The 20,939-nt window shown below is 45.0% G+C and overlaps 1 protein-coding gene across 2 annotated transcripts in view; it reads left to right on the top strand.

The window, feature by feature from the left end:
* Positions 1–862: 862 nt before the first annotated feature.
* Positions 863–20,939, top strand: part of Kmt5b (lysine methyltransferase 5B) — a 50,234-nt gene continuing 30,157 nt past the window's right edge. The window contains exons 1-3 of one of the 2 annotated variants that reach the window (XM_021151711.3): positions 863–1,238; positions 1,529–1,847; positions 18,980–19,215. In XM_021151711.3, the coding sequence (XP_021007370.1) occupies positions 19,056–19,215 (160 nt within the window). In that variant the 5' untranslated portion in view covers positions 863–1,238; positions 1,529–1,847; positions 18,980–19,055. Of the gene's footprint in view, positions 1,239–1,528; positions 1,848–2,057; positions 2,191–18,979; positions 19,216–20,939 lie in introns of those variants that run through there. The other variant, XM_029472517.2, reaches the window with a different exon arrangement.

The raw sequence follows: 20,939 nt of genomic DNA, 5'->3' as shown, positions 1-20,939 counted from the left end.
ATGCCACAGGTGACTGGAAAGGGCAGGAAGTCGACCTGAAGTGTTAAACCCTGTATCTCCTGTGACTGGTCTCCTATGCCCACTGCCCACTCCCAAGATGGTCTGTAGACTGAGGATACAGGTCACACAGCTGAGGTCAACACAGGAATTCTGGTTTTGAAGAAATACACCTTCCCAGCTATGTGTCCTTAGCAGGTTACTATGCCTCTGTTTCCCATCTATGGAAGGGGATAATAAGCGTCATCAAGTACTCAAGATCAAAGAGGAGGCAATGGGAGCTAAGTTGGTATTTGCTTGACTCTGCTGAGCCATCCTCTAGAAAATGCCTACTGTGCTAAGGTATGTGAGCGTGCAGTGTGGTAGTGGTGTTTGCAGGGAACTGAGGCAGGCTGGGGCCCTCCTGCAATGGCCTCAGCTGTTCTCCCTGTCTCATGTGTCGCTGGAGTTGCATTCTTTCTTCCCATTGCCTGGACATTTTCGTACCTTTCCATAAAACCCTCCACCTCACTCAGGTGCTTGCTTCTATACGTGACAACTCCAAACATCTCCTTCAGGTCCCAACCACCTGCTTCACTTTAAAGCCTGCGTTTTCCATAGAGTAGTGTATAAGAGGCTCTGGCTCCAGCCCTGAGTAGTTGAAAAGTCACCCAACCAGTCCATGCCTCAATTTCCCTATGTGTAAACTGGAACCCACAATGCTCTCGACCTCTGGGGATTACCCTGAGGGACAAATAAAGCGGCACACCAGATCGCTGGGAACGACGCCTGGTTAGGGACAAGGATGTGACCCTCGTTATTGTTGTGTGGCACCCCTTATCCAACTGCAAGATCCAAGGGGTGGGGCTTCACCATACCCCAGGCGTAGGTGCAAGCCACTCCGGATCTTCCGCCCCAAGCTCCCGGAGGACCAAACCGCCTTTCTTGCGCCGGTTGAGCCCGAAGAGGGCGAGAAGTGGCTGCGTCGTGGAAAGGTTGTTACTCAGTAGGTGCTCAAGGAGCGGCCGGTGTCAGCACAGGGGACCCAAAGCACGCTCCCTCCCCGCCTCCCGCGTGGTACCGCTCCGGTGGCCCACATGGTCTTGAAGGGTGTTTCTGCTTCCAACGACACCCATCCCCACAACAAAGAAACTCGCCATTCCCGGCCGCCTCCCCTCAGTGCACCCCGGAGGAACAGCGGGCCCGGAGCGCCGTGCGCCTCGCAGTTGCCCCCTGAAGTCGCAGCTCGGGAGCTGTCCCTGGTAGGTGCAGGTGCGCACGAGACGGGGGCGGGGGCCAACCCCGCGGGGCAGCAAGCGGCCGGGGAACTAGGTGGCGCCCGCCGGGCGCGCGGCGACGCCGCCTCCACCGAGATTTAAAGGGCAGCCGGGCGGAGGGATCTTCGAACAACTCTCGCTGCGATCCCTCCGCCTCGAGGCTCGCGACGGCAACGACGTGGTTTCTTTTGGGGGGGGGGGGGGTAAGATTTGCTCTTGTGCCTCCGCCGTCGGGTGCCGCGGCGGGGAACTTCATTCTCTCTGGTGTCTCTCAGCCTCTTCCCTCAGAACTCCGTCGAAGCCTTCGCGGCCACTAGCGCGGAGCAAAGGTGCGCGCACGCTCGGTGTCGGCGTGGTGTCCCTCCGCCGTCAGTCGTGGACTCCTTTTCGTGTCCTTCCACCGAGCCCGGGCGGTGTCCGGGTGGCTCACCGGGGGCGGCGACGCGTTTGCGGCGCGGCAGCGAGGCTCCGGGGCTATGAGGTGAGGACGCCCGGGGACCGGAGGCGGCACCCGGCGCTGCGCGAGAACGCAGGACGCGAAGCCCCGAAGCCGGCGGATGCCTCTCAGATCCCGCGACTGCGCGCGAGGTGGAGGTGAGGCCCGAGGACTGTGAGGCGGGGGTGGCCCGGCGCTGCGAGCCAGGGCTCGGGGACAGGGGCTGGGCGCGGGCCGCGGTGGTGGCCGTGGCGGCAGGGTTGGGGGGGCCCCTCGGCGGACGCGGACTCCTTTATTCCCCCCCTTCCGTCAGCGGAGGCAGCGGGCGGTGCTACGTCCGTGCCGCCATATTGGATTTTACTCTCCAATTTTTTTTTCTGAGGGAATATTTTTTGGTGATTAATTTTTCTGGAGGGACCAAAAAGTGTAGCCGGGCGCTTCGGGAGCTCGGTGGCGGAGCTCTTGGACGGGCCCGGTGCTGGAAGACCGGCAGTGCTGGCGGTGAGCCGCGGAGGACGTGCGTGCGTGCGTGCGTGCGGGAACCGGGCCGCGGGGCGGGGCTGCGGGGCCGGGGCGGCAGGGCCAGTGAGCCCGGCCTGCAGTGGTGGCGGCGGCCGGAAGGGAGCGGTAGCGGTCGGCGAGGGCCGGGTCGCGGCCGCACGAGGGGAGCTGCTCGGCCGCTCGGGATTGGGGGACTGTGTTTTTCCTCTTCTCCAATGGGCGGCCGGCAAGCGTCTCGCCCAATCTGCTCGCGCCGGCTCGCCGAACTTTCGGTTGTTTTTGTTTTGGCCCGAGCCTCGTTTCCTGTTGCTCCAGGCTCAGCCTGTCGCGGGGGGCGGGGGGGGGGGGCTCGCTCGGGCCCCGCGCAGTGGCACTGGCGTCACTCGATCTGTCATCCGTTCGTTCGGCCAGAGTGCAAGGAGAGGAGGAGACGTGAAGTTCATCTTGAACTTTCTGATGGCGCTCACTCTGAGACAGTCCTCTCAGAGGAGCAGACAAGATGAACTGCTTGACTTGATTTGTTTGTTTTTTAAACCTGCTTTCTAGACTTAAAACTGTCTGACACAGAGGCCGGAGGGGTTGGGAGACTGCCGAGTGGATGGATTCCTTAGAGGAACTCGCTTCTCCTTGTAACTGTTCCCCGTTCTTATTTATTTATTTTGACAGAAACGCCAGCCAGTTTTGGTAATTAGTAGACAAAACATAAACCCTTTCAGAGGCGATGAAGAAGTTATTTTTTTTCTTTTTGCCTGAAATGATCACAGACGACTTTTGCGTGAAGTCCATGCCTTAAGAGTAAATTGCCAAAGACACACGTTTACAGTGTAGACGCGGGTTAAAGTGTGCAAATAAGTGTCTTGGTGTCATACACGGGGAAACAGCAGTCTCTGAGTCTATATCCTCTGACATCGGACACTCTTCTCCCTCTTCCAAGCTCACTTATGCTAGTTTCCCATCCCTGCTGCCTTTTGGCCATCCGGTCTCTGGCTTTCCCGTTCTCCTGTCCCAACATACATCCATCCTTAGAAAAGTCGCAAGGGAGAATAGCCTGCTGCTGGCATGGGCTTAGGAAGAAGCATCCTGGTTGGCCTGCACAGAAACCAGGGTTCCTCTGTTCCCTGAAAGTCTTTGCATGGCTTGGTGAGATTGGCTTTGCCATTGCACATACGTTGGTTTTCTCGTGAGCCTGTTGAATCATAGTTGAATCATAGATTTAGCTGGTCCACCTCTGCAAGGTGCTCAGTAGTCACAGCATGAAAGAGATAATTTGTTCATTTCTTCATTTCTTTGTCAAGCCTCTTTGAGGCTTTTCAGATTGTATCTACTCAGTGCCACTGAAAGTGTTTTTTAAAATTGTTATAAAAGAGGAGAATAGGCCTCTATCCTTTCTCTGTGATTGAAACCCAACTCTTTAAAAATCATTTCCAAGAACTTTCCTTCCTCTCCCAAGTGCTCTTTTGAATGTATTTTCACCCACTGTGGTGACACTGGGCTCTCTGTACTTGTAGAAGTTACCAGTGGACCATGCCTAGGAAGGCAGGGTTGCAGAAATGTATGCAGATGAGAGGGGTGTGTTCTGGGGTGTTTTTGCAGTCCAGCAGGTGTTTTATAGGCGGGTAGGGCAGTCTTTTTAAGTTTCCCTTTGGTCATCAGTGGCTCTTACCTCATATGTAATCTCCTACATAGTTGTCAGCTTACAGGTTTATAATGCCCAGCTAGGTGTCTGGTTGTACAACAGATTTATGGATAGTGTCTTGAGAAGCTCCCGGTCTTCAGGAGTGCTTTTCCAGTGGCTTGCAGAACAGATGCTCTCAGAGAAATCACTTTGATTCCATCCATTATTTTGTTTGTCACATGTGAACTTTACCTTCTCTCCATTCACCAAAATCCTTTTCTCTGGTCAAAAGGTCTGGGACTTTGTTAACTCTGGAGCATTCTTTACTTATAAAAACAAGGGACTACACGCGATCCCTCTGTGGGGTCACATTATTGGTTGCCTAGCATAAGTTGAGTAACTGTAGAGACAGGGGAGTTGTATCTCAGGTAAAGCTAGTTCTTGGCCCACACACCAGCTTTCTCTATAGATGTAACCTTTGCTTTCTCTGGCTTTAATTACTTTGGTTTTGGAGTGGATAAAACATTGTTTTACTGGCATGTAAGACTGACTGATGGGCTTCAGTGCAGCAATTTGCAAAGCAGCTTCTTTCTTGGATAAGTTGTCAGTTTTGAAATCTTAAAACACCGGGCTGCAGAGACAGCTCAGTCAGTGAGCTCTGCTCCTCCAGAGTTCCTGAGTTCAGTCCCTAGTACCCCCATCAGGTGGCTCACAAATACCTGTAACTTCAGTCCCAGGGAATCTGACACTTCTGGCCTCTAAGAGCACCTATACTCATGCGCACATAACCACACACGTACACATAATTAAAAATAGTAAAGTCATTAAAAAAAGGCTCATATCTTGAAGTGTGAATTAAAATCCCTGCTGATTTTTAAATATATATTAGAAGTTATGTTTATGAGTTGTTGTGCCTGGATATGTGCATCTGGTGCCCCTAGAGATCAAAGAGGACATCCAGTCCCTTAGAACCTGAGTTACCAATGATTAGGAGCCACTGTGTTGGTTCTGAGAACTGAATTTGGGTCTTTTGCAAGAGTAACAAGTACTTATAACCATTGAGTTATCTCTCTAGCTCCCAAACTTCGAAGTTAAATGGCCGAATTCCATCAGCTTATTGTACAGATAAGGGTTCTTATTGAGCAGGTCAGGAGTTTTAACTGGGGGACGGGGATGTCTTTTAAAATCCATTTTCCATATCTGCATTCTTCCTTCTACTCTAATAGGAAATTGTTAAAGACAGGTTTTTTTTAATAGTAGGTCTCATTGTAATCTTCACCACCCCCCCCCCCAAGTAATTGGATGCTTCCTAAAGATTAGAAGTATCAGTGAGAGGAAAGGTGTCTGATCAATATCTAAATTATTTTTTGTTCATCAGTATGATCTGAAATCCACTTTTTCCTAGACACTTTTCAAAGTGTTTGAGTATAGTGGCTGGCTTGTACTTACAGTCCTAGCCTTCTAGAGATATGAGGCTCTCAAGTTGGAAGTCAGTCTAGACTACATGGTAAGACCCTGTTTCAAAAAGCCAAAACAAAGTCTGGTAGTGGTGGCACATGCCTTTAATTCTAGCACTTGAGAGGCAGATCTCTTGAATTTGAGGCTGGCCTGGTCTACAGAGCAAATTCCAGGACAGCCAGGTCTACACAGAGAAACACTGTCTCCAACCCCTCTCCCCCAGAAAAGAAGCCAAAACAAACAGTTTACAGTTACAAATATAACTTGTTGTAATCCCCAATTTTTAATTATATGCATTTTTTTTTTTTTTTTTTTTTTGGTTTTTCGAGACAGGGTTTCTCTGTGTAGCCCTGGCTGTCCTGGCACTCACTTTGTAGACCAGGCTGGCCTCGAACTCAGAAATCCACCTGCCTCTGCCTCCCGAGTGCTGGGATTAAAGGCGTGCGCCACCACGCCCGGCTACATATTATTTTAAATGCATTGTAGGGTTGTTGTTTTTTTTTAAGATTTATTTTATTTATAGAGAACATTGTCGCTGTCTTCAGACATACCAGAAGAGGGCACTGGATCCCATTACAGATGGCTGTGAGCCACCATGTAGTTGCTGGGATTTGAACTCAGGACCTCTGGAAGAGCTGCCAGTGCTATCAACCACTGAGCCATTTCTCCAGTCTGCATTGTAGGGTTTTATTATAGAGACTCTATACAGTAATCACCCTAGCCTATTTTTATAAGTCTGTGTTAATTTCTAGTGATTTTTTTATCTTTTTAAAAAAAATTTTGAGAGAGATTTCCCAATTGCATTGTTAAAGCCAGAAAGTTAGAGTAATTGAATTCTCATGTGCCTAAAACCATTTGCAATCAGTCTTTGTTGTCTTAAATAGTTTCACACAGGAGGAAAAATAGCACCTACACTCAGTAAGCCTCTAAGTGACATTTTATTTTGACATTTTCTTCCTATGGTGCTCAGGGACAGCTAAACCAGTTAGCATCTGCTGCCTCTGGCCTCAGGCCCCGAGTTGAGGCTAGCTGGTGTGGGAATGGCAAAAGCTCAGACACCTTTGAACTCTAGGGTTGTGTATACAACTGTAATGCTGCTTATAAATATAATTCAGTGGCTGGTCAGAGGACTGTTGGCGTAAGAGGCGGTACTGTGTTGCAGTCTCTGTCACTGTGTTTAAGGCATTGATGGGGCCAGGTAGACATTCTCTCCAAAGTTAATTCTAGTCCTAAATTCTACTTTATCTTCCTGTATCTTCCCACTTCAATCATACTTAACATATCCTTTAAGTTTACTCAGCTCATCTTCAGGCTTCATACAGTTTAATGTCTTTTGTAGTGTCATAAGAGATTTTACGGTCCAGGTGGTTTTTCAGATTGATATATTAGCATCAGTGGTCCAAAAATCTTGGTATTTAAGCCCCATATGGCTTCTCCTTGCTAGTTCCATCACTGCACTGTGTCTTCATTTGTGTGTAGTAGGGCACTTTGAGTCTTTTGCTGGTGGCTCAGCCTGGACTGAATTTCAACAAGAGTTTGAGACTCAGCATTGCCACCTGTGATCAAAATTTATTTGAGCAGCGAAATTCACTCCTGAGTCTTCTTGTTTGTGGGGCTAATATCCGCATAATGGGATAGCTGAGCCATGAGTCCTCAGACACACATGCTAGTGTGAGGACTAGAGCACCTGGGATAGGTGGTAGGTCACCTGCATTCTGTATTCCTCCTTAAAGGAGCACCAGGCTAGCATCTTTCCTAATCAACATTTTAAAACTTTATGTGTGTCTGTGTGTATGTGAATGCAGGTGTTCATGAAGTCCAAAAGAAGGTATTGGATCCTCTGAAGCTGGAATTAACAAATTAACAGGAGATTGTGAGTGGCTGATGTGGGTGCTAGGAACTGAACTCTGGTTCTCTGAAAGAGCAGCAAGTGCTTTTAACCACTGAGCTATATTTTCAACCTTTGGAGTTGTGGTGACCCTGCTTCTTTTCTGAAGGTGGAAGCTCGTGTGGGCCCTCTAGTGTTCCATGACCACAACAGCTATTCCAGCACCATGAACAGTGCCTGAAGGCTCCCAGCAGACTTTGGTTGTGTTTGTGGAAATGAATGGATCCAGGTCTGCAGAATGAATCATTTCATCTGATTTATAGGACAAGATGTGTCTGAATGACTCAGTGATCTCTGAAGAGTATTTTTATTTTCAAGGCAATGCCTACATTGCTTTATGTAGAGTATATAGTTATATCAAGCCCCCACACACTGAGAACAAAGGGTCCTTGACCCTTCAGCCAGGGAGCTAGTATAGTCTGGGGCTAGAGAGGACACAGGAAACCCTTCCCCTTCCAGAGAGAAGCAGAAGCATCCTCACTCAGGGTCTTAGAAAGTTCAAAGTTATTTGGTTCTTAAAAATGTGGCGCACGCCTTTAATCCCAGCACTCGGGAGGCAGAGGTGGGTGAATTTCTGAGTTCGAGGCCAGCCTGGTCTACAGAGTGAGTTCCAGGACTGCCAGGGCTACACAGAGAAACCCTGTCTCAAAAAACAAACAAAAAATGTTCAGTGAATAGAAGTAAATAGCTGGAGAGCTTTCCTCTCCACACAACAATCCTTTTTATGTTTTTCATTTTTATTTTTCCTGATTAAAGTCTCAGTGAATCTTTAAATTTCCTCACATCTTTGTAGTTCTTACCAGATTGTGGTTGTTTTAGGTGATTACATTTGTAGTCATCTCTTCCCGCACTGGACTCAGCTCCATTCCCTTTCTTTTCTATGATCTTCACATATGGGACAAATATATCCAAAGATGTGTTTGCATTGAGACTTTATTACTTTTTTGTGTGGTGCTAAGAGTGTACAGTTTTCCAGTCCAACCTTGGCTTAATCTTGCCTAGTTCTTCTGGCCTTGTTCTCATTAATACATTGAGAAAGACAGTGGTAGCATTGTGCATGGAGACAGGGTTGTGCTTGACTCATGATGTGCTACTCAGTTTTTGGCTCCCTACCTCAGTCTCCCAAGTAGTTGGGGTTACAGCCATAGGCTAGTGTGCCCAACTCAGTTTCTTCCTTTGGTTTTTATTTTTGCTCATATTTGTATAAATTTATGCTGCATCTGAGGGTGTCTCTAGAGAGCATTGGGTCTCCTGGAGCTGGAGTTACAGTGAGCTACCCAATGTGGGTGCTGCTAACTAAACTCGGGTCCTCCGTAAGAACAATATGCTCTTTTAACTGAACCATCTCCGTAGGCCCTGAGCGACATTTTGCAGTAGAGAGGATGAGATCTTTTTAAAAAGATTTATTTACTTATGTATGTGAGTACACTGTCGCTCTCTTCATACATACTAGACTAGAGCATTGGATCCCATTACAGATGGTTGTGAGCCACCGTGTGGTTGCTGGGAATTGAACTCGCACCTCTAATCACAGGGGAAATAACCTTGAAGATGTTTTCAATATATTAATTCTATAAGAACAGTCTTGATTGTGGTGGGGTTTTGTGTTCTTCTAGTCTGATGACAAATTTCTACCTTGGTGTGCTTTGTAACAGTTTTCCTTTGGCTGTTGGAACAAACTACCTGGTTCTTGATGGCTTAAAGCAAGAGTAGTGTGTTGTGGTATCACCTGGCTTGAGCCAGAATGTGGTGAGGAGCTAGCCTTAGCCCCTTTGTCTCTTGTTGAAGGAAATTTTTTTGTGGCATTAGGGGCTCACTTAAGTGTTTCAGAGTTAATCTTGTTATAAAGCTCCTTTTTATTTTTTTTTATTTTTATTTTTTTTTTTTAAAGATTTATTTATTTATTATATGTAAGTACACTGTAGCTGTCTTCAGACACTCCAGAAGAGGACGCCAGATCTTGTTGTGGATGGTTGTGAGCCACCATGTGGTTGCTGGGATTTGAACTCTGGACCTTTGGAAGAGCAGTCGGGTGCTCTTACCCACTGAGCCATCTCACCAGCCCCAAAGCTCTTTTTTAAAAAAAAAGGGCCGGGCGTGGTGGCGCACGCCTTTAATCCCAGCACTCGGGAGGCAGAGGCAGGCGGATTTCTGAGTTCGAGGCCAGCCTGGTCTACAAAGTGAGTTCCAGGACAGCCAGGGCTACACAGAGAAACCCTGTCTCGAAAAACCAAAAAAAAAAAAAATAATAAAAAAAAAAAAAATAAAAAAAAGGTTACCTGAGATATAAGATACAATTTGCAAAACACATGAAACTGAAGAAGAACAAAGACCAAAGTGTGGACACTTTGCCCCTTCTTAGAATTGGGAACAATCACCCATGGAAGGAGTTACAGAGACAAAGTTTGGAGCTGAGACGAAAGGATGGACCATCCAGAGACTGCCATATCCAGGGATCCATCCCATAATCAGCCTCCAAACGATGACACCATTGCATATACTAGCAAGATTTTGCTGAAAGGACCCAGATATAGCTGTCTCTTGTGAGACTAGGCCGGGTCTAGCAAACACATAAGTGGATGTGCACAGTCAGCTATTGGATGGATCACAGGGCCCCCAATGGAGGAGCTAGAGAAAGTATCCAAGGAGCTAAAGAGATCTGCAACCCTGTAGGTGCAACAACATTATGAACTAACTAGTACCCCGGAGCTCTTGACTCTAGCTGCATATGTATCAAAAGATTGCCTAGTCGGCCATCACTGGAAAGAGAGGCCCATTGGACATGCAAACTTTATATGCCCCAGTACAGGGGAACGCCAGGGCCAAAAAGTGGGAATGGGTGGGTAGGGGAGTGGGGGGGAGGGTATGGGGGACTTTTGGGATAGCATTGGAAATGTAATTGAGGAAAATACGTAATAAAAAAAATATTTTAAAAAAAAGGTTTATTTATCTATTCATTTATTTATTTTATGTATATGAGTACTCTGTAGTGGTCTTCAGACACACCAGAATTGGGCATTGGATCCCATTACAGATGGTTGTGAGCCACCATGTGGTTGCTGGGAATTGAACTCAGGACCTCTGGAAGAGCAGTCAGTGCTCTTAAATGCTGAGCCATCTCTCCAGCCCCAGTCACAAAGCTCTTAATTTAATAATAGCATCCTCATCCTTGTAAGATTCACAAGTTCCAGAGGACAGAACCTAGCAAACATTGCTACCATTTTTAACCCTCTACTTTTTTCTTTAGAGTAGATCACCCTAGCCAACTTACCATGATCAGTGGTTTTCAAAACTAGCCTTTAAAATATACTGAAAAGGTGGGAGATTGAGTCTCTTGCCTTCACACCTGATTATCTTGGGTCCAGATGAAAGTATGACATCGAAGGGCACCTCAGTGAGCTGTTGATTGGCAGAGCAGGTGCATCTGAGCTTAGCTTTACAGAAACTAGAAAAGGGATTGGAAAGGGCAACCTGATGATGATGATGGTGTGTGTGTGTGTGTGTTATCTTGTCTTTTTTGTTTTTGTTTTTTTTTTCGAGACAGGGTTTCTCTGTATAGCCCTGGCTGTACTGAAACTCATTCTGTAGACCAGGCTGGCTTCCAACTCAGAAATTCTCCTGTCTCTGCTTCCTAAGTGCTAGGATTAAGGCATGTGCCACCATTGCCCGGCTGTATTATCTTGTCTTAAACTATAGAGACCTGCTCTTTGATTCTTTGAGTCTACATGCTGATTAACACTTGTGATAGACAGCTTCACTGTAGATGGAGGCATCGTGAGAGTTAAGAGAAACAAAAATCTCCTATGCTTCCTTTTTTTGTTTCCTAACAGTCTTATAAGTCACCTGGCTTTTCAAATGAGATACTTTCCAACAATGTAGTTACAAAAGCAAGCACTAACCATAAATTTATGGTTGTGTGAGGTTCCAGTAGCGTAACCACTACCTTGTAGCTTCCACTGCAGTATTGAGTGCCAGTGTCCCAAGGACTGTGTGCAGCACACACAGCTGGTGAATTACCAGTGTTCCCAAGGACTGTGTGCAGCACACACAGCTGGTGAATTACCAGTGTTCCCAAGGACTGTGTGCAGCACACACAGCTGGTGAATTACCAGTGTTCCCAAGGACTGTGTGCAGCACACACAGCTGGTGAATTACCAGTGTTCCCAAGGACTGTGTGCAGCACACACAGCTGGTGAATTATCAGTGTTCCCAAGGACTGTGTGCAGCACCCACAGCTGGTGAATTATCAGTGTTCCCAAGGACTGTGTGCAGCACACACAGCTGGTGAATTATCAGTGTTCCCAAAGACTGTGTGCAGCACGCACAGCTGGTGAATTATCATCAGAATCAGCAGACAAGACATGGAGAGTGGGGAAGCTGAAACTGCGGGGCTGCAGGCTGACAACATCCCAGGTCAAAGGCCCTGTGGGAGGAAACATTTTCAGGTTTTATTTTTTTTGGTGTGTCTATAAATTTTACTCCAGAAGATTATGTACTCGTGTTGCCAAGCCAGGTAAACTGCTGTCACTGACCCCAGAATAATCATAGTACTGTTGCTACCAAATGAAATTGTAGTTAGATCACTTAAATATATTTTATTTGCTTTTCTGAATAAAGATTTCCAGAATTCTTTAACAAGATAAAGCTTGTTGTATTTTTTTTATTAATGTTTCTTTGTGTGCATGCATGCCATGATGTTCATAAAAAATGTCAGTAGACGGGCTGGAGAGACAGCTCATCATGTAAGAGCACTGACTGCTCTTCCAAAGGTCCTGAGTTCAGTTCCCAGCAACCATGTGGTGGCTCACAACCATCTGTAATGAGATCTGATGCCCTCTTCTGGTGTGTCTGAAGACAGCTACAGTGTACTCATAAAAATAAAATCTTTTTAAAAAAATGTCAGTAGACAATTGTGTGGGTCCCAAGGATTGATCCCAGGAAACCGAGTTTGAAGGCAAGAACATCTTTACCCATTGAGCCATGTCACTGGTGCTACAATCTGCTTTTCAACCATTTGGGATTGTTCCTGCTACTGAATGCTTTCTCTAAGATAAAACACACAGATAAGCCCAACATGTTAAACTTGTTCAGGAGTTCTTAATAATGTCATAGAAATTATGTTAAAATTCTTTATAGTCACTCAGAATGAATGTTTTTATTTCTATGACATTATAAAGATTTTTTAAAATAATTTTCTGTTAATTTGTGTCTTACCTGCTTGTATGTCTGTACAGAATGTGTGTGTGCCTTGTGCCTGTGGAGGCCAGAGAGGGCATCAGATCCTCTGGAGCTGGAGTTAAAAGTTACAGGTGGTTGCCAAATGGATGATAGGAATTAAACCTGGGTCCTCTGCAAAAGGAACCAATGCCCCTAACCTCTCAGCCATCTCTCAGGCCCTCTCTGCAAAATTTTAAAAAGTAGTTTTTGTAACACATTAAGCAGAAAACCTCTCATCTTGGAGTTCTATTTGGAAGCAGAGTCCTCCAAATGGGTCAAGATGTCAACTCAAAAGCTCCCCCAGCGCTGTGCTTTCATCCCGAGACTGGGCAGGAAGATGTCTATTGTTGGGCAGGATACTTCCTGAGTCAAGTACATTTACTGAGACAACTTCATTTTCTTCTGAATTGGATGTTTTTCTGAATATAAGTAAATAGGAATTTAGGGAAAATAGTGCCCTCTCCCCTGAGTGCAGCTTTAGTGTTCTCATGGGAGGGGAGGCGTGGTGGTGGCTGAGTGCTTTTTATCACAGAGAGATTATAGCATGGTGTGATTATGAGTTTCCATTTCTACTTCAGTTCTTTTGGAGGGGTGGGATTCTTTTGTACTGTATTTGAAGTGGGGATCTTACTAAATAGTTGGTCTCATCGTCTTGTTAAGCCTCCAGACTTGCCTTCTTAATTCCCTGTGTTCTTTGTTAACAGTTTCCTGGTGTGCTTCATGCTGATCCTAATTTGTACCCCTCACCCCCAATCTTGTGCTTGGTCCTGAGCCTGAGAAACATGGCCTCTTCTCCCGCTTGCTTGTCATCCAGTGGCTCTCTGCCTTAGTGTTGATGAACCAGCCTCTTGGGATGATGCTGCCATCCCTAGTCAGTCACTGTTACCTTTCCTCAGAATCTCCTTGCATCATTTTCAGAGAGTGCAGGCTCATCCCTTGGGACTTAATAATCTTCTACTTAGAAAACTATGTCACTACAGTTCGGAGAATTAACTCTCTAAATAGAGTATCCTGGATATATTCTTTGACAATATCATACATAAAACAATGTATCTTGATCATGCCCCCCAACTTTTCCTTCCACTCCTCCCAGCAACTCCCCCAAAACACACTCTTTCTTCTGTGTGTGTCCCTATTGTGTAGCCCACTGAGTCCTGTTAGTATAGTATTGCTTGCTGGAATACTGACTGCTTCTGCTGTCTTGATCTTGTGCAGATAATCACAATGGAAGTGCATCCATGAGAGTTCCTGGTTCATAGCACTCCCTCCCCGCATCGTCCTATTCTTACATTCTTTCCACCTCTTCCTCCTGATGTTCTCTGAACCGTGGAGTAGGGTTTGATGTAGATGTTCCATTTTGGGCTGAACACTCAGTAGTCACTTATTCTCAGCACTTTGGTTGGCTTTGAGTCTCTAGATTAAGTTGTGACCATTGAAGAGAGAAACTTCTTTGCCAAAGCTAAGTGCACCATTAACCCATGTGCATAAACATAAATATTTAGGAAGCAATTTGACATGTCCATCTAGCAGGTTCCCCACCACCACTGCCCTCTCCCCCTTTTTCCTTTGAGACTGGTCTTATGTAGCTCAGACTGACATCAAACTTCGTGTGTGGGCTGGTGAGATGGCTCAGCGGTTAAGAGCGCCGACTGCTCTTCCTAAGGGCCTGAGTTCAAATCCCAGCAACCACCTGGTGGCTCACAACCATCCATAACGAAATCTGATGCCCTCTTCTGGAGTGTCTGAAGACAGCTACAGTGAACTTACATATAACAAATAAATAAATATTAAAAAAAAGAAAACTTGTTGTGTACCTGAGGCTGCTGTTTTAACTGCTGATTCTCCTGCCTCTGCTGGAATTATGGGCATCCATTACCATGTCCACCAGTTGTTAAAAAGTTTTAACATGGGGGCTAGAGAGGTAGCTCCCTCCTTGTGGCCTCCAAGGTTACTAGGCACACACATGGTGGACATACAGGCATATATGCAAAGTACTCATGCTACTATAAAAGTAAGTGGGGCTGGAGAGATGGTTCAGTAGTTAATCACTTACTGCTGTTGTAAAGGATCGGAATTTGGTTCCAAGCACTCACGTGGTAGCTCACAACTGCCTGTAACTCAGGTTCCAGGGGATCCATCTCTTTCTTCTCACCTTTAAGAGCTTCTACAGGCACATGGTACATGTACATACACTCAGGTACACAGTAGACATGTAAAAATGAATAAAAATAAAATTATTAGGGCTGGAGAGATAGCTCAGCAGTTAAGAGCACTGACTATTCTTCCAGAGGTCCTGAGTTCAGTTCCCAGCAACCACATGGTGGCTCACAACCACCTGTAATGGGGTCTGATGCACTCTTCTGGTATGTCTGAAGGGTGTACTCACATACACTTTAAAAAAAAAAAAAAAAAAAGCAGCCGGGCGTGGTCAACATCACACCTGCTTGACCAGAAACACTCCTGCTTATATACTGCTTCTCTGTTCTCTAAGGTGTTTATTTTATTTTATTTTTTTCGAGACAGGGTTTCTCTATGTAGCCCTGACTGTCCTATGAATACCAATATATAAGTATCTGTGTAGTTCCTGCTTTCAGTTAAAGATTTATTTATGTGTATGAGTGTTAAACCTGCATATGTCTGTGTACCATATGCAAGTCTGTGTGTTAGGAAGCTAGAAGACAGTGTTTTATTCTTTTGGGACTTGAGTGGCAGAGTTCTGAGTCCTGTGGGTGCTGAGAGCTGAACCTGGGATCTCTGCAAAAGCAGCAAGTGTTCTTAATTAATCAGCTATCTCTTCACCCCCTTAATTGAGTTTTTTTGGGCTTTGTTTTTCAAATTATTGTATATGTGCCATGGTGCACCTGTGGAGGTCAGCTTCTGCCTTTATGAAATGCGACTCAAATTGCCAAGCTTATGAGGAAAGCCCTCTTACCCACTGAGCCATCTCAGTTTGCTTTGATTACTAATTTATCATTTCTTGGTATGCTTTTCCCACAGGTGGCTGGGGGAGATGGATCAGTTGGTAAAGTGCCTGCCACACAAGCATGAGGAGCTGAGGTCAGGTCACAAGAACCTCTATAAAAGTTGGATTTAGCAATATATTACAAAATTAGATAACAAGCCATCTACTCCTTTAATCAGGGGAGGCAGAGGCAGAAAAATATCTCTGAGTTTGAAAAGCAAGCTCCTATGCAAAATTCTTCATTTCCAACAGAACTCCCATTCAGGAGCCTCTGCTGAGCTATACACACAGCATTGTGTCTTTTGAATTGTAGTTACTCTTGACTGATACAAATACCTTCTACGCTGTGGACCTGTTCAGACAGCAGCCTCTGTTGATCACATTGTAGGTAGCCCTGTTGTTCTTTGGTTATTAACCTACATTCAGTTATAGTGAGAGCAGCTTGCAGTGACTAAAGTGCTGATGCTGGGATGATTTGCTGGTGAGCTTTTCCTAAAATTTAGAAAGACTCCTTGGTAGAATTTTTTGTAGGTTAAATTTCTGTTCTGTGGATTTTCTTAGAAAATTGATCTATCTTCTTTATCCCCGCAGATAGTACAGTGAAGGAATGATTAGAGGAATTCTTCTCACATTAACTTGTGCACCACACAGAGGTCTTGTCACAACTGGGGTTCCTGCTTCAAATCTTGCGAGTGGGCATATGAGTTATAATTTCAAGATTCTGCATAGAGCAATTGCTGCCCTATTGAAATTTAAGGTTTTTTGTTGTTGTTGGGTTTGTTTTTTGGTTTTTTGGTTTTTTGAGACAGGGTTTCTCTGTGTAGCCCTGGCTGGCCTTGAACTCAGAAATCCGCCTGCCTCTGCCTCCCGAGTGCTGGGATTAAAGGCGTGCGCCACCACGCCTGACTGGAATCCAAGTTCTAACCCAGCACCTAAGTCATCCTAAATCATGCATCTCACAAATCTAACTCCATCTCTAAGGGGTCTGCCCCCTTCTGGCCTCTGTGGGCACCTGCATACACGTTACATTAAAGCCATGTCTGTTCTGTTCTACAGAGCTACACTTAGGGCTCCTAAAAACACATTCTTGAGTTACTGTTCATAAATGGTCTGTCACATGGGACATTCTTGGGAGTTTCTAAAAGGATAAAAAGTACTCTAGGTTGCCTTTGTCCTTTTTCCTGGAGGTACAGAACTAAAATAAACAAACTGCTGAGCAGAGGGCTGGGAGATTGCTCAGGAGTTAAAAGTACTGGCTGTTCTTCCAGAGGACCTGGATTGAATTCCCAGCACCTAGCACTGTCGTAACTCCATTTCCAGGGGATCTGACACCCATACACAGAAAATAAAAATAAGTATGTTTTAATTGGTTCTTTAACTTAAAAAAGTATTTAGGAGGGAAGTGGTCTTGTGGAACAGTGTTCTTTCTTTCAGGAGTTGGTTCTTTCCTTTACTGTTTGGGTTCTGGGGATCAAACACAGGTCTTAGTGACAAACAGTTTTGTCTACTGATCTATCTTGTTGCTTTTCCAGAGGACCTCAGGTTGGTTCCTAGCACCCACAGCAACTGTTAACTCCAGCTCTAAAGAATATCCAACATTTCCCAAGGGAGATGCAATATGGCATACAGTAATGTAATTTTTTAAAAAGATGTATTATATATTTTATGTGTGTGAGCACAATTATAGCTGTCTTCAGACACACCAGAAGAGGGTGTCAGATCCCATTACAGATGGTTGTGAGCCACCATGTGGGAGCTGGGAATTGTGCTCTTAACCTCTGAGCCATCTCTCTAGCTCTCTTTCTTCTCAAGTGTAAACATTGTACATGGTATTTGATCATCAGTAAAAGGTCTTTAGACAAAATTGAGGTCTGAAGAGATGGTTTAGTGGTTAAGAACATGTACTGCTCTTAGTAGACAAACTGAGTTTAATTCCCAACATCCATATCAGGCAGCTCATAAACTCCTATAATTCCATCGTCTGAGGATTGTACATTTCTGGTCTCCAAGGACACCAGAACTTGCACATACGTCCACACAGATACACGTACTTAAAAATAATAAATCTTGCCAGCCAGTGGTGATGGACACTTTTAATCCTCACAGTTGGGAGGCAGAGGCAGGTGGATTTATGAGTTTTAGGACAGCCAGAGCTACACAGAGAAACCGTGTCTCAAAAAACCAAAAACAAATCTTTAAAAAGTGAAAAAAGGTCTTTAAGCAAAATGTACCGTTTGGATAATATGTAGCTTATGTGTGATATAGTTTTACATACTTACATAGTTTAAGTAGGACTTTATGAGTTTAGTGATGATCCTACGAGAAGTGAAAGAGTGTTCCATAAAAGTTAAGCAGCAGCTGAAACTAGAAACAGACCCAGAGGGAAGGATGGACCTCCGTGACAGTCACCTCCACATCAGCCAGGGCTTTTTACTGTCAATTGAGCCCACCTGCCTTTTCTTTTCTTTTTTTTTTTTAAACCCTCTGTGAAATTATACAAAGAACTCAGGGCACATAGAAATTTATGTTTGTGTTTGTATCATTAAAGGTGTACATTCCTTGGAGTCCTTCAGAATTAATCATGAGGCTAGGGTTGTGGTTCAGTGATAGAATGCATGTTTAGCCTGTGTGAGACCCTGGCATCATCCCCACTGCTCTCAGTAATGGTTATCATTTGTAGTTTTCTATGCCTTTGTGAAGACAAAGACCTGTTGTCAGGATAGCCACGGCTAGAAGCACTGAGTTGCATTGTTTCTGTTGCAAACTCACTGCAGCAGTTATCTGTGCACTAATGGAGTTGTGCTAGTACTCACATATCCCCTTCAATACCGAGGTTCTTCAGTTCTGCATGTTCTCATTTGCAAGCTTTAGTCTGACTCAGACTACAGTGTAACTCCCTAGTGAGGAGCATTAACAGCAATAACTGTGACCTATCAGACCCTCAAATAAATCCCCATCCCCAAATCTAGCTCATTAATGTTCAGAGAGGGAAGAATGTTATATATACATTGTTTCCCTCAATTTTCTTGCCATTGTGAAGCACAGTAAGGCATGTGTTTCCAAATGGGTATGACTATGATATTTGAATATGGGTCCTTAAATGTCTTCAAACAGCAGATAGATAGATAGATAGATAGATAGATAGATAGATAGATAGATAGGAAATTTGTATTATGATTCTAGAGGTCAGAAGACAGCTTGGGAGAGGTGGTTCTTTTCTTTCAATCTATGAGGCCCGGAATCAAACTCAAGACATCAGGCTTGGTGCCTGTCAGGTTCTTACACTGTAAGTAAAGAATTCCTGGGTTTCAGGTCCCTTTCGGGAGTGAACAGAACTTCACCTAGATGCCTCTTCTTAGCTTTCCTGTGGACAAAGGCAATGACCTTGTATTTACTTGCAGTTCACAGAGTGTCACCAAACTGCATCAGTGGGTTCTTGAGCTGTGTGCAGGTACACATGGTTCTCAGCTCTTGGTAACTGAAGAGGGAATGTTAATGGAGCTACGAGAAGTGTGGGGTACTCCAGTCCTGAGACTGACAAGTGGAAGGAAGACAAGAGTGCTCTGTGTGTCTTTCTTACAGTCTGTTAACATGGTCTTTCATATATTTACCTCCCGTTTGTTTTGTTTTCATGTTTTGTTTCTGTTAGGAGAGAACATTGAAATTATTCTCTAAGCTATCTGAAGAGAGTGACTAAATGCTCCTGGGTCAGGCTGTCTGTGGGTATGAAGTGGTTGGGAGACTCCAAGAACATGGTGGTGAATGGCAGGAGAAATGGAGGCAAGTTGTCTAATGACCATCAGCAGAATCAATCAAAATTACAGCACTCGGGCAAGGACACCCTGAAGACCGGCAGAAACGCCGTTGAGAGGCGGTCCAGCAGATGTATGTACTCTTTCATCTCACTGTTTGGGTTGTGTGCGCCCATGCTCCCTCAGCCTCCTCTTGTTATTACTCTCCTCTGAGCCTTTTCATTCGCACAAGTCCAGATTCTTTTTTTTTTTTTAACTTTTCCTTTTATTATTGGGGGGTGGGTGTACCCCATTATGTTGCCCAGGTTTGACCTGAATTCCTCCTGGCTTCAAGTGATCCTCCTGCTTCCCTCCCAAGGAGCTGGCGCTACAGACACACTAGCAGTTTTGATTCTTACCATGTAAAATGTAAAACTTACATTTCATGCTTTATGTAATCTTTTAAAAAATTAATTATTTACATCCCAAATGTTGCCCTCCTTCTCGGTCTCCCCTCCCGCCAGAGTTCTTCACCCCATCTCCCCTCCCTGCTTTATGTAATCTTTATGATGCTTTTTTTTTCTTGCCCATAACTTGTAGAAAACTGATTTGTTCTATAGGGGTTTACTGCTGAATCTCTTATGAGTATAAATACACGCCGTGCTTTAACTTGTATGCGTGTTTCATGGAGCAAGCTGAACCATACAGTCACCTCTTTCCATGAGGAGTGGCTGGAGCAGAGATGGTCCTTAGGAAACCCTCACAGCCCTTGCCATCTCCTCAAGATTGTATGGATTGCTGAGTGTCAGGGAAACCCTGTGATGAGAAGTTATTTCCAGCCCTCTGTGGGTCTTGGTGGGGGATGAGGGTTTTTTTTCTTTAATTAATCATTTTATTTGTTTACATTTTACATTTTGTCCTCCTTCCCAGCCTCTCCTCTATGAACCTCCCACCCCTCCCCCTCCCCTTTACCTCTAAGAGGATGCTCCCCCACCCACTCCCGCCTCCCATTTCTAACATCTCTCTTCTCTGGAGCTTCAAGCCTCTACAAAACCAAGCAACGAGGCTGTTTTTTGAGAATTGGGGAAAATGTAGGATTGTTTTCTCTTTCTTTTCCCCCCTCCAAAATAAAATGCCCTAGAATAAGTGTATATCTGAGTGGACAGTTACAGGGATATTATCCAGAAGTGTCTACCCATGTTACAAATGACTTTCTCAATCTCTGTTTTTCCTTACGTTAGTCAGCCACTGTGGAAGTTCCATAGATGTGTTGAGTCTGCCTCATGCTCTCTTTAGCTTTAGGTAGATGCTGTTTATTGGGTTCAGGTACCTTTATTCTTTCCAGATGAGCTCAGATCAGTGTCTTGTAGAAAGTTGGGCATAATTCCTCCTTGGAATTAAGAAAGTGGGGGAGCCCAAGACTAACTAGCTTTTCTCTGCATGGACCCTGTTCATGGCTGCTGTCAACATGGGTTAAACTATGCGCTCTTAGTGGTGTTGCTGTGGTCAGAAAACCAGACATTTCTGAAGCTTTTAAAATACTGGCTGCTTCTTGCACAATGTAAAAGGTTTTAGTTTAAGTAATTTTTTTTTGTTTTTTTTTTTGGTTTTTTGAGACAGGGTTTCTCTGTATAGCCCTGGCTGTCCTGGAACTCACTTTGTAGACCAGGCTGGCCTCGAACTCAGAAATCTACCTGCCTCTGCCTCCCAAGTGCTGGGATGAAAGGCGTGCACCACCAAGCCCGGCTAAGGTTTTAGTTTAAGTTAAATTGTGGGAGATACAGAATGTGGAGGAGACAACATCTTGCTGAATGTTGTTGGGCAGATTGAATGGTGCAGAGAGAGCCAGTGACAGAGAAGGGTCACATAAAGTGCTCT

This window comes from Mus caroli, unplaced genomic scaffold (assembly GCF_978045245.1).
Source record: "Mus caroli unplaced genomic scaffold, Mus_caroli_1 scaffold_20, whole genome shotgun sequence".
In the NCBI taxonomy this organism is placed as follows: Eukaryota; Metazoa; Chordata; class Mammalia; order Rodentia; family Muridae; genus Mus; species Mus caroli.
The sequence above is the reverse complement of the archived record's forward strand: the minus strand, read 5'-3'. Positions and strand labels throughout refer to the sequence as shown.